The 13,456-nt window shown below is 29.4% G+C and overlaps 1 protein-coding gene across 3 annotated transcripts; it reads right to left on the bottom strand.

Moving 5' to 3' along the window:
* Window positions 1-1,952: 1,952 nt before the first annotated feature.
* Window positions 1,953-13,359, bottom strand: LOC126852103 (uncharacterized). 3 transcript variants are annotated; one of them, XM_050596581.1, is made up of 7 exons: window positions 13,035-13,359; window positions 8,387-8,530; window positions 7,691-7,852; window positions 7,183-7,359; window positions 5,446-5,709; window positions 2,742-3,004; window positions 1,953-2,516 (listed from the first exon to the last, which is right to left on the bottom strand). In XM_050596581.1, the coding sequence occupies exons 1-7, from the start codon at window positions 13,300-13,302 to the stop codon at window positions 2,331-2,333; spliced, it is 1,464 nt and encodes a 487-aa protein (XP_050452538.1). In that variant the 5' UTR covers window positions 13,303-13,359; the 3' UTR covers window positions 1,953-2,330. The 3 variants fall into 3 exon arrangements, with proteins under 3 accessions (XP_050452538.1, XP_050452540.1, XP_050452541.1); XM_050596583.1 differs by having other exon boundaries at window positions 1,953-2,513; XM_050596584.1 differs by having other exon boundaries at window positions 5,563-5,709.
* Window positions 13,360-13,456: the final 97 nt, after the last annotated feature.

Here is a 13,456-nt window from a genome sequence, read left to right as displayed (position 1 = left end):
TATTTTAGAGGCTTGTAAAACGATTTTAAAATGCATTACGATTATGTTTTAATTGTAATAATTAGAGCCACGCAACTTTGCATTACATAAATTATAAAATATCAATCACAATAGAAAAGATCTCATAATTTTCTTACAAGTCAATTTTTGTTCTCTCAATTTTTAAATATGAAGTATTCTAAAAGTAAAGTTTTTCTGACTTTACTTTAATTTAAAAATATAACGTAATATTGTATAAAAATGTAAACTGTAATTGATTGAATTATTTTTTAAGTTACAATTAAAATAAAATGGTTATTTATAGGTAAGCGAAGTTTTTGCTTTGTTTAAAAGGCTCAGATAGAACTTGTGTATATCACATTGCGCATATTTAATAAATTAACAAGTCAAAAATTTTTTATGATGCCTAAAACAAATCAACGGAATGTTTGCATTGAAATAGTAAAATCAACAATAGCAACACTGCAGCGTAGATCTTATGATATTTTTACAATGATATTTGTTAAATCAGGGTAGATAACTTTTTAAATTTTTATCGCTTATGTAACAGTAGAAATATATTTAGCCTCGGTCCATTCGAGAGATTGTTCTCTTTCAACAGCTTCTTTATCAAACTATCAATAATTCTTTACAATGAAAGATTTAATACGATGTTCATTGTGATGATGATCACATTCGACCAAAATCGAACGGAATAGGAATATTTTAGAACTTGTTGATATGTAGTCATACTTTGATAAATAAAAACTTTTAAAAGCTCATAAGCGAGTTTTATGCAACTTGACTTAAACAAATGATTATGTAACGGTTACATATAAGTATTGAACGAATATATTGACACCAAAATGATTTCTAGTTCAAAACTTTTTAGATAATAATATATAATTCATCTTTTCAAATATGAGAATAATTGTTATTGCATCAAGTACGATTATATTGATATTATGAGAATCAAAAGGTTACGAAGCATTGTTATAGTATTGTTGTTTTTAGGCGAATCAATGCTTTCAAATAATTTTCGATATGTAACTATAGAGTGACATATACATATATGTTTTTATATGTAAATTATATAAAAATTGTTTTCATCAAAATAATTGAATTTTTTTGTTATGAATTTTTTGATATAATTATTTATTTCTGATACATGTAGTTGATTTGTAAAAAATAGTCTTTGCTGAACTCTATAAAATCATAAATCTTTGTGTAATAAAAAATGTTTTAATACAGAAAAAACTCAATTATAGCTCATAGTACAAATATACATATGATTTTTATATTACGAACAAAATTTTTATCTTGTAAAATCTTTGTCCGATGCTGTGGCCCAGTTCAATGATTTCAAAGCATTGAAACGCTTTGGTTATTTTTCTCGTTCTCTGCTTAATTCGGAGTATTCTGTCATCAATTTCAAGAATACTTGCATAATATATTAAGTTATTTAAGCGTAAATGCATATTTTTTCACAATCAGACATTATATGTAAACAGTTCCAATATTTTTGTCTGTATCTATCATCCAAAAAAAGCATTATTCTGTCAATACATTGATTGCTTTGCTTAATTGTGTCATTAACTCTTGCTTTTTTTTTAATGTCTAGCTGCATTATCGTAAATATTTTATTCTGTCTGTGCCGAGTACCGAGTAAAAATATGTTTTGTTATGTCTTCACCTTCTATATAACTCGTTTAAGTACACTTGTGCCCAAGTACATTCACTCAGAAAGTGCCTTTGCATTAATACTCTGTTGATATTACCAAGTCAGCTGCGAAATACCCATATCCAATATTATGCTACGTAGAAAAAAAGCGAATTAAAAAAAAGCTTTGTAATTATAAATTAAGTTATTCAGATTAAATATATATATATATATATATATATATATATATATATATATATCAATATATTATTATAAGAATTGTTATAAAATGTAGTATAGTTTAACAAAAATAATATAATGTATAATTTTAAATGCAAACTTAATTTTCGACAAAAATTTGAAAGCTAAAAAAGTTAATCATTGCGTTAAATATCGCGACATGTACAATTGTTGTCTAGAAAAAGAAAAAAATATTATTCGCGTAATGGAATTCTATGCTATAAAAAAAAAGCTAACTTTTTAATGCAGACAGAGTATAAATTTTAGCTCATTTTCGATATTTGTGCATGCCTATTTATATTAGACTTTCTCGTATTAAGAGCAAGTGATTGCTCTTTTTACGTGTACAGCTTCAGCTTTGTGCTGTATGTTGCCGTTGGTTCTTGCAAATACGATAAAAAGGTCGTTAATAAATTGTAAGTCCATTGACTTCATCATATTTTGACGAAGACTACACTTGAAAAATGTCATCGGAAGCCCGTGGCGCAACGCTCGTGCCGAAAACGGACGTCGTTGGCGTTGTCATAGGCGCAATTTCGCCTATTCGGGTTGTTGTTACATTGGAAGTTGTTATCGTCGTCATAGTCGTCGTCGTCGTTGGAATGATGTCTGATGCATCTGAAGTCGTCGGTACCTGCTGCAAAAGAAATCAGCTTTCATTTAAGACTTAATAGCAATCGTAGATTAATTTTACAATCTATACTTTATATTATCAATATAAAGTCGGTAAACACACATATTTTGATGAAGTAAAATTACCTTTATTTCTCAAGAGTCATCATTAAAAAGCACTATTGACATGATGATGACGGATTACGACAGGCATCTTGAGCGATAATAATAAATATATAAATTAGCATACCTCGTTGTAAAAATCTTCTTTTCCCTCTTCGACCGAAGGCAGCAATTCGTCTGTAGAATGGGGTGTCCTAGGACTAGGCGTCGGTACTACATGTTGTTGCTGTTGCTGTTGCTGCAATTGTTCCCGCTGTTTTGCCAATCGGAGTTCCTGAAGCGCTTGGCGTTGCTCTTTCTCGTTTCTCTCCTTCTCGAGTCGACGGGCGCTGTAGCTACGAGACGAGGAAGTCGAACTATGAACCGACGCTAAACTAGGACGGCGGGAACCTACGTAAAAAGAGAAAAATTATACGTAGAAATACAGTGTATCCTCTATGATAATTCTTTTTTCTACGTTAGAAAAAATATAATGTTGAAAGGAAGAAAGAATGTATCACAGTAGATTATTTCTAAGTTGAATTTTCTAAGGTTGTAAATTTTTGAGTGCAAGATTGTAATATATATTCTTGCGATACTTTTATCGACGCGATAAATATTCGATAAAGCGGTGGGAATAGAAGCTTGCGAAGAAATGTAGTGCTACAAACTGAGCAAATAGAGATATGAATGAACATACAAAAATCAAAGTAAAAGTAGCAATGGTTTATTAAATATATATATTTTTTCTACTTTTGATGTTTTTTTTTTTTTTGGAAAAAAAGATTTGGGCACATGCTAAACTTATTAAAAAGAAAAAAAAAAAAGAACAAACATTAGACTTGACTACAAAATGTTTTTGGTATAATTTTATATTTTGCAATGTAATTGCAGATGTTCTGTAAAATAACTCATGCATATGATAAATCGAATCAAACAGAGGAAAGTGGTATCATATTTATGCAAACAGTACAAATTCATAATTGAAAAATTGATAGCATTGCAAATTATCATAATATATTAATGATATAGATTATAATAATAGAATTATTAATATATTAAATAATATTTTTAAAAAATCTTGTTTTTTATTATAAATATCTGCTAAAATTTGAAAAATATTAGTCAAAAAATTATTATTTTACGGCATATAAGTTTAATTAATAGAAATAGCATTAAAATGTGTTTCATACATATGTAATTTGCACACAATGTTCGCAAAATTATCAAAATGCATATTTTTATCACACAGGCGCATTTTTACGATGGGACATGTCTAAAAAAACAAACACTTGAAGGAATACATAAGCCAGCACAGTAAGCTACTCTAAAAAATATGGTATATATTATTTTGATATATACATATATATGTATGGTATATGCGTATGTATATTGTGCGTGCGTGCGCGCGCATGTGTGTGTGTCTGTAAAGAGCTTCAGTTTTTCGGTAAGAAGATCAAGAATGTATATGCCAAGTAATTAAACATTTACTTTTTTGTCGTTATTAATTTTATAGGCAATAGTAATATTATGATCTTCATAATATCCACACCGAGAAACTGGTCTCGTATATCAATTTATACGTACGTGTATTTATGCGTATGTGTGAGTGTATATGTGTGTGTGCAGCGAACTAGCTAGTGCGTAAGGATTTCGTATTTTTTCTAAGCCTTACCAGAAAACATTCGTTCATAAACGAGCAACGAAATTGGCCGCCTGCCATCTTGCTATCTCGTAACACACTTGTGCTCCATTTAATTTATAATCTCATATTTTTTTCGCGTATATAGATCTACATCTATATGGTTTTAAGAGAAAAATCGTATATGTATATATTGTAATAATTACTCATTTATTACTTATTTTATTTGAGACGCTGATAGCTAAAAAAGCATATGTTATTTCTAGGAAATATTTATTTTTAGGAAAAAAGATCATCATGAATTATGTATGTACATGTATGTACATATAACTGACACTCATAAAAATAGCATGTAAACAGAAAATAACAATTGTGTTACGATGATGTAAGAACAACTAAATACAATTAGCGAGAAATAGTTAGAAGAGGATAATTGTATCCAAATGTTGAAAAGTTTCTCTTTCATATATTCAAGTAGTATTATATATATATATATATATATATATATATTACATATATTTTGTAATACAACTATTAAATTTTTGTCCAGCGAATAAAACGCGTTACGGACGAAGTTATCAAGGGGATCGAAATCTCCAAAGAGATGTAAATATCTAAAACACCTACCGACAGCAGCCAATTATCATGTAATAGCGACAATGATATGAATTGCCACGAAGCATTATTGCTGCCGCGGTACATCACAGTTAGTTATGGTTTAATGGTAATTAATCTTCCTTTTATAATTATCATCGTAGCTAGCACAAGAAGCAAATTGCGTTGACGAGCATAGAAACGAAACGCAAAGGATAGATGGAGAAGTATGAGGAAAGAACTAGAGAAACAGATAAAGTTGAGAAACACATAGCCACGACGGGGACACATGAATCTGTTAGTGTCAGGATAACACTCGTGTGAATGAACACAATGAAGTAATTAATAATGTCGACCATATCTCTTAACGAGAGCAGGCAATATTCTTACAACCTTGTTTTACGTTTGCGTACTCGAATCGTGTAACTACAAACGAGTTTACGATATTTGATTTTAATATGAGCGGATCGATAAGCAAATAGGAAGACGGAGCGAACGTCAAAGAGGAATAGGGGACGTATTCGTATATGTACGATGGAACGAGAGATATTCAGTAATAGAGACAGAGAGAAAGAGAGAGAGCGACAGAGACAGAAAGAGATCGTTGATCGTCTACCGAGGCCGTCGGACGATCCCTCAGCTACGTCACTAAGAGTACGTCGATGCTTGTTGTTGCCTTTGGTCGCCTGAAGGTGACACGATATAAGCAAGATAGCGGCGGCCCGTGCCGCACCTGCTCTGGAAGCCGGTACCAATGGTCCGCGGCTCGATCCAGCGCTGCTAGGCCTCCTGGTGAACGCGCAGCTAAGGGGTCCTCCGGCACTGTTACTCCGTTGACTCGATCGCGAGGACGGTCGCCCATGTAGCGTCAGCGGGATGCCTGCAAAATTATTTTCGGGAAGTTATTTTTGCGCGCGCGTATAGAGACATGTGCCATAAACTGCAATCACTTTGACTATTAATCTTTTTTCACTCATTTGAAATGTTTTATTGAATTTTTAAAAGAATTTTTTAAATGTTGATTTAATCTTTGATGGATATCTTATTTAATTTTTTGAATGAAATATATACCGAGAAACGTTTATTCAATGTTTTAGATAAAGATACTTCGGATGCTATTTATAAATATAAATATACATATTTAATATGTATATTTTGGATATATGTACCGAGTAGTAGAGGATGTAGTATAAGTTTAAACATTTTTTAATCCCACATATAATTATAACGATCATTAAAAATTATCATTATTTCATAAATTTAAAACGTTGTACACAGAGAAAGATGTTTACAATAATATTGCACGTGAATTTTAATGTTACCATTGCTGTGAAATAATTTGTCGATGAAAAAAAAAAATTAATACTTTTACTTCTTAGATTATTTTTAGTTGATATTTAGTTGTATATTTAAATTCTTGATGTATATGTGTATGTTTATGTGCATACAACTTTTTTTATATTTCTGAAAATTATTTGTTAAGATTCTGTTTTCTTGTGCTGCATTTGGTTTGGAAAAGTATAGTTTGATGTGTGACGTTGTTGTAAGTGACGAAGCAAGACGAGAATAGATTTCTCTTTGGAATATACTATGCATCTTATCGATATATAGACATCCTGTATTGATTTTGTAGAAGCAAAAGTAGGTTTCTCACGAAAGGGAAGGAGTATTATTGTAGTGTAGAAAATAGGATTGAAACTTTATATATGAATCGTATTGTATGCTTAATGCGAAACTATATTAGGTAATGCAGTTTTAGAAGTTATAAAAATTAAGTACAATGCATTTTGTCGATAAAAATATAATGATTGTATAAATTTTATATAATGTGTCATATATATGTGCATGGTGTGTCCTTGGCTACATCAAATGTTAGTTTAGTATTAATACTGCAATAATGTTCGTTATTATATAAAACATCAATTTTCTCTAACTGGAATAAATATTTTTAATGTGAGAGAAAAAAAGAGATTGAAAGAAATACAAAATCCAATTATAAAATATAAAAGCATATTCTTGAAAACTCATCATGTAAAAAAAAAAAAAAAAAGAAACGGAAATTGAATATTGCCATGCATTAATGGGATGTACTATATTAATTCTAAGTTTTATTTTTTCCATTAAAAAAAATAGAGATTATGTCATACATTTTTGAGCCTATTTTTTTAAATTAAATGAAAAGATTCGATTACAGAGAGAAAACCATAGAAATAGGATTACTACTTGTGTACTATTCTAATTAACGTCTCATTTTAGTATTAACTTATTTCTTCAATTATAATAATTGTAATTTCTATGATTCATGGTATCTTTCTTTCTGCAAAATTTCTCCATATTAATTGATCATCATTACCTGTATCGCTGGAAAACAGCATGGATGGCGCATGATTGGCGTTGGCGTAATGCCGCGGCCTTGAATACCTCGCTCGGCTGAATAGTTTGAGTACGAAGCATATCATTGCCGTGAAGATGGCTATCCCCGAGGCTATGCAAAGTAGGGTCGGAAGGTCCGTAGTTATCAGCACCAGATCTATCAGAAGAGATTACGATAAAATTAAGGAAGACGCAACTTGATGACTTGTTACAAATCGATATCGGAATAAATATTTTCAACATCCGTTTAATGATGAAATTAATTTTAATGTTTACGGGAATCAATCAGTTATTTGTCAGATGTTAGAGAAGATTTTCGTTAATTTTATATGATAAAATAAATGATGGCGACAAGAGACAAAGATTATGGAAATTTTTAATTGGAAACTGATCTCGTAATAGAATTGTAGGAATTTTTCAAGAAATGCTTTGAATAAATGTATAGTCTTAAAATATATATATACATTGAAAATAAACAGAGTACGTACCCTCTGCGCAGAAAACCTTCTTATTAGGCCTAGAAAGAGCAACCCTGTGATATCCCTCCTCACAGTCGCATACTGCATTGTGTTGAACTTGGGTGCACGTCGAATGTTGATCCGCAAAAGTGCACGTCGCACGATAAAAGCACTGCTCCCCGAGTTTTTTAGCTGAAAGTAAGAATCGATTATTTGAAACGGCTTCACTTATTGAAAAGCATATCTTTTATTCAATAGAAGGTTAATCAAAGTTTCATCTGCTTAAATATATGATACGATCAATCTTCTCCTAAAACTATTGATAGAACTTTGTTTTTTTTTCTGGAATTTTTTTATTGTGTATTTGAATGTATCTTGTGAATTGTATCTTTAGATATTTGACTGAACTTTAATTTACAAATTATGAATTTGGCTTATGTTTTTAATTCAATATCAAACAAATGTTTAACGCACTATTATCTTTTAAATATATTTTAATTGAAATTCACACATGTCAAGTACTATACAACTTTAAAAGCATTTAGAGATTTAATGTAGAAAATAAATGAGTGCGCAGTCTTTTCACACCACGTCGTGTTTCATTCAAGCCATCAGAAGCGTGCGAATATTTATATTCATCGACCGTTACCATGGAAGTTATGATATCGGAACGACCTACTTGTTAGGTATACGAGAATTACTAGAGCCATTAGCTTTTATACATACGTTTGGCACATCCCTTAGTAGGTCCAAGACGAACAGGATAGAACTTTTCGCATTCGCAGAGGCCAGTGATTGAATCACAGAATACATGCTGTAATTCGGGATTGCACATAAGGTCGCAAGGCGAACCCAGATACCGTCCTTTTTCTGTAAAAAATCATGAGAGTAATTAATTTAATTGCTTTTGCAACTTAATCTTAAAGCATCACAAATTTTTATACATTATACTTAGACTGCTAAATGATGTGACAGATGAAGCCATTTACAATTGGGAAAAAAAAAGAATATATATATATATATATATATATATATATATATATATATATATATAGATTGAGTCAATACACACTTACATTCTTACATTTACTCACATATACACTTTCAATCTACCCAATTGTAAATGGCTGCGTTTCACATGCCATTATGTGAAACAACCATGTTAGTAGTCTAAGTACAATATATAGAAGTCTGCGATATTTATATATTTTATGCTGGCATTTGCTACTTATAAAGACAAAAGAAATGATAACTTTGTGAGTTCTTTGATGATGATGGCAATAAATTGTTATATTTGCTATATTATTGTTTTTATGTATTTCAATAATTTTCCATTTCAATAACGCAATTGATAAAACATGGATATTGAAACAATAAAAAATCTTAAATTCTACAAAATATTAATTTATTTGCAAAATTTAAGTACAATCAACAGTTAATGCGCGAACTTATTTATTACGAGTTTACTACCAAAAAATTATTATAACTATGTGTATTGCACTATATTTTTGGTTCGTTTCACATATAGTAGGCCAAGCAGTAATTGCTAACTCTGTGTTGGCACGCTTTCAAACTGCAATGAGACAATACAGTGATAATGTTATAAAATTTTTTGTATAATTAACTTAAACTAAATATTAATTTTCTAAAAGATGAATATGTGCTTCTAATGTGTTTAAATTTATTAAATATTTTTTTATGTTTAAATTAATAAAATGCTACAAGTTCTTTCTTCTATCCTTCAAATCATTCATTATCTTTAATTTATTAATATAGTGTTTTATATCCTAATAATCTTTTTATATCATTATCTTAATGACACAATTAAATATTTCTTGATTGATTTCTATTTTAAATAAACGTTTTTATTTATTAATTGCTTATGATTTATTTCTTTTTGGGTTTTTGTACATGTTATTTGAATAAACCGCTTACTTAATGACAATAACAGCAGTAAATGATAAATGTTTCGCGTCATTTAATAGCGCCATGGACGCTTATGCAAATGCAGATATTTCAATATTACAGAATTTATTGTTTTGCGAATAAGCGTCTGTACGACCATATTTGTGTCGATTCGTGATGAGCGTATACTGGTTTTGCGATTAGAAATGTGTAGCCTGTGGACTTTTTTATCAGGCCATATTTAATTTACATACTGATTAAAGTTCATTGCACGTACACGTTACGGTTACTTCGCGTGCACTCCATCGCAATTTCATCGAGCGAGAATTTAGATTAGCATGATTTACAGAGAGTTCATCGCAAATTTTTAATAATATGACATAGCACATGCAGTTTTATTAAGTATAGTTAAAAAACTATGTTCAAGTTATTAAAATTGTTTTTGATTATTTTGATTAACTATAAATCATTAAGAGATTCAAAAACTATATTAAATCTGCAAAAAAAAAAAAGATATTTTTTTTATTATTGAATAAATATATTTTGTGCTCTATCGCTAAATCATTAATGCCGTATAATAGTGCATTTCTATTATCATGACTTATATTTTTTAATTTGATAATTAAGTGAGTTCGAGGCATCAATAAGCTTGAAAATTTATTTTTTTTATAATGTATTAACTTTCACTATTATAATTAAACTTCTAAGTTTGTTAGCCTAATCCATTCCGTTTGATTGCGTCTTTCCAATTGAAAAAACGCACAACATGAATGAAAGTACAAAAAATATTTATATCAATGATGCATTTTTTTTCTTATTAAGTTTTATTCATTTACTTTTATTTACTTCCGAAACAAATAAACGTAACAAAATGCATAATATGCACTTTAACTTACATACGCGAACCTGGAGAGAACAGAGCTTGGCAGCATCCATTAAAATCAATACCGGTGGTATGTTTGGCGCGAAAATCAAGAAGAACACGTTTTCTTCACGTACATTAAAGTCGTTTATTAGAAATACTTTTAATTTTTCTTAGAATTGTTCTAATATGGTAATGTCAAAATAGCATTATGTATATATAAAATAAAAACCAAGTAAACACACTTTAAATAAAGAAAATAAAATAAGCGTTAGTATTCCAGAAAATTAAAAACTTTTAAAAGCAAATCTAAAAAATATAATATAACATTTATTTAAATAAAATAATTTTACATAGCATTAAAATTAAGTAATATCTGATATAATTTTTAAAAATTGGGTAAAAACTGTTTTATGATTAGAAATAATTGATTTAAATAAATTATATTTTTTGTACAATATATTTTTGCTACCGCTTTTTAATAGTGAAAAAAATTATATTTATTTAAAAAGATACACATTTTCCTCAAATTAATCAAAAAAATGGTACATGAAGTTTTTGCAAAGTTATAATACCTGAGAAAAGTTATAATATCCGACAAAAGTTATAATACTTTTACATTTAATCATGAAATATCAATAATTTTTGATAATACATTCGGGAACAAAGCTTCATATATACTTAAATTTTTCTTGAGGAACGTGTTTGCACATTGTGGAGCAAGTGCGAGTAAGGAGAACCTTGAGATACATTGCCTTCGATCGCTCTTGTCTTACGTGAAAATAGAACATTGTTGTGTCCATATTTCGACTATAAATTACGTTAATTATTGAATAAAATCTCATATAATAATAAAAGCTTTGTATAAGTTAATATAAGTTTTGTTATGTTCTTTGAATTTGTTTCAAAAGTCTTTAGTTTTCGTTTAGTGTTTTCTTTGTTTTATTGTCTTTATTTTTTTAAATATGTAAATATTTGTGTTAATTGTAATAATGCAAAATATTTTTTTAAACACAATTTAACTTGCATTATTTATTTTTCAATAAAATATATGCCTTTGTGCTTATTTTAACTAATATTTGACTTAGTAGGGTCTTTATATTTCATGTTTCACACATCTTCAAGCTTTTATGTTTGCAATTTACGTTTAATAATAGAAGAAATAACTTATAAATTTTTTTGCAAAAAATTTTAAATAGCACACAAAGCAAGAAAAGGATTTATTAGATTTATATATATATATATATATATCTTTTTTATTAATTTTTGATATTTTAATGTAAGGTATAAAGATAAAAAATATGATTTCAAATAATCTTGACTGCATGCCATTTAATTTTTTTAATCAAAGCATATTTCATAAAATTTGGGGAAATAAATATTTTTATCTTATGCATCTTTTATTTTAAAATAAATATAAGCATATAAAATCAGTGTAAAATCAAATAGAGACTTTATTTCGATTCTATAGTAATAATGCTATTTTGAAACAATATATTATAAATAAATTTTATATAAGGATATGTGTCTTTAAGAAATTAAAAATTTTATATGTATAAAATTTTATGTTTTAAATAAAATAATGTAATATTATATCATTATGTCTCTTCACAACTGCTGCAATCAAAGTAATTTTTACTGAAAAATTATCAATGCAAATATCATAGAAATTCACACATTATGGTTAGGCATCTTATTCATCTTTTGTAAATATGTAATAAGAAATAATCAACATCGGGATTATTCGAACGATTCTTTCATTTCTTTTACGAGTCCTTCGCAAAATGTAGATTACAAAAGGATAAAGCAGAATAATTATTAATCTTCTAATCTCTCATTTTTTTTATTGACAAATTTGCACGGTTTTTCTTAAATTTTTAAAGAAAATGAGAAATTTATTGATAACATTATTCCTCAGAAACCTGAATCAATTTCTTCACCGACATCGCTATGTTAACGCATTACAACATTGCCATTAAGTTATGCTTACAAATTCTTGACTTTTAAATCTTTTTTTCTCAAGATGCCTCGGTAATTATTGATATATATGTATATATATATATATATATATATATATATATACATATATATTAATAATTACCGAGCATCTTGAGAAAAATGTATGTATATATATATATGACAATAGCTCGAGATAATGCGCGAGGTAATTATATTTATAGTTATATTTAACAAACAAAATTCGATAACGACAAATCTCTAAATCATTAAAGATTATCTCAAATATATTTCATAAATCGAATCAAAGTTTGCCGATTATTGAAAGATAATATGAGAATTGTAATTTCTAAGGTCCTAGATACATATATATATATACATATATACATATATACATATATATATGTATATATGTATATATATATATATATGTATCTAGGACCTTAGAAATTACAATTCTCGTATTGTCTTTCAATAATCGGCAAACTTTGATTACGATTTTATGGAAATATATTTGAGATAATCTTTAATGATTTAGAGATTTGTCGTTATCGAATTTTGTTTGTTAAATATAACTATAAATATAATTACCTCCGCGCATTATCTCGAACATTGTCATTGTTGTATTGAATAAGTCATTAATACACTTACCCGCGGTAATATTTTTATCAAGCCAATTTTCAAAGTCGTCATCGTCATCCTCGTCGTCATAGGCGACGTCAGCATCATCGAGATAGCTGGATCCGTGCACAAACGCATCATCATCACCTCCTGGCCGTTCTCGTATCCGGCGTACCACCTGTCGTGGCGTGTCGCTGGTGCAGGGTGCAGGTATCAGGAAGACGACGAGACAGATCAGCAGGAGCCAGCAGCAGCAGCAGCAGCAGGTCAATCTCAGGGCGGACGGAAGCGCGCTCATCACCCCCGCGGCGCGAGTCAACCCCCGAAACCGACCACCGACGGCGCATCGACATCCTTCCCCGTCACCTTCCCCTCTCCCCTCCCTCCCTCCCTCCCTGCCACCCCCCTGGCGCACCCTCTCGCTTTTGATGCCCCAGAGAAGCGTTTTACAC

Source organism: Cataglyphis hispanica, chromosome 9 (genome assembly GCF_021464435.1).
Source record: "Cataglyphis hispanica isolate Lineage 1 chromosome 9, ULB_Chis1_1.0, whole genome shotgun sequence".
Lineage (NCBI taxonomy): Eukaryota > Metazoa > Arthropoda > Insecta > Hymenoptera > Formicidae > Cataglyphis > Cataglyphis hispanica.
Note: the sequence above shows the minus strand (reverse complement) of the source record. Positions and strands in the feature narration are given on the sequence as shown.

Excerpts from the sequence above, each read along its gene's own strand:
- LOC126852103 (XM_050596581.1), bottom strand. The coding sequence starts at position 13,302 with ATGAGCGCGCTTCCGTCCGCCCTGAGATTGACCTGCTGCTGCTGCTGC. Across the intron at positions 7,360-7,690 it reads GAAGGTTTTCTGCGCAGAGG|ATCTGGTGCTGATAACTACG; the intron begins GTACGTACTCTG and ends CTCTTCTGATAG. Across the intron at positions 2,517-2,741 it reads AAGAAGATTTTTACAACGAG|CAGGTACCGACGACTTCAGA; the intron begins GTATGCTAATTT and ends TTTCTTTTGCAG.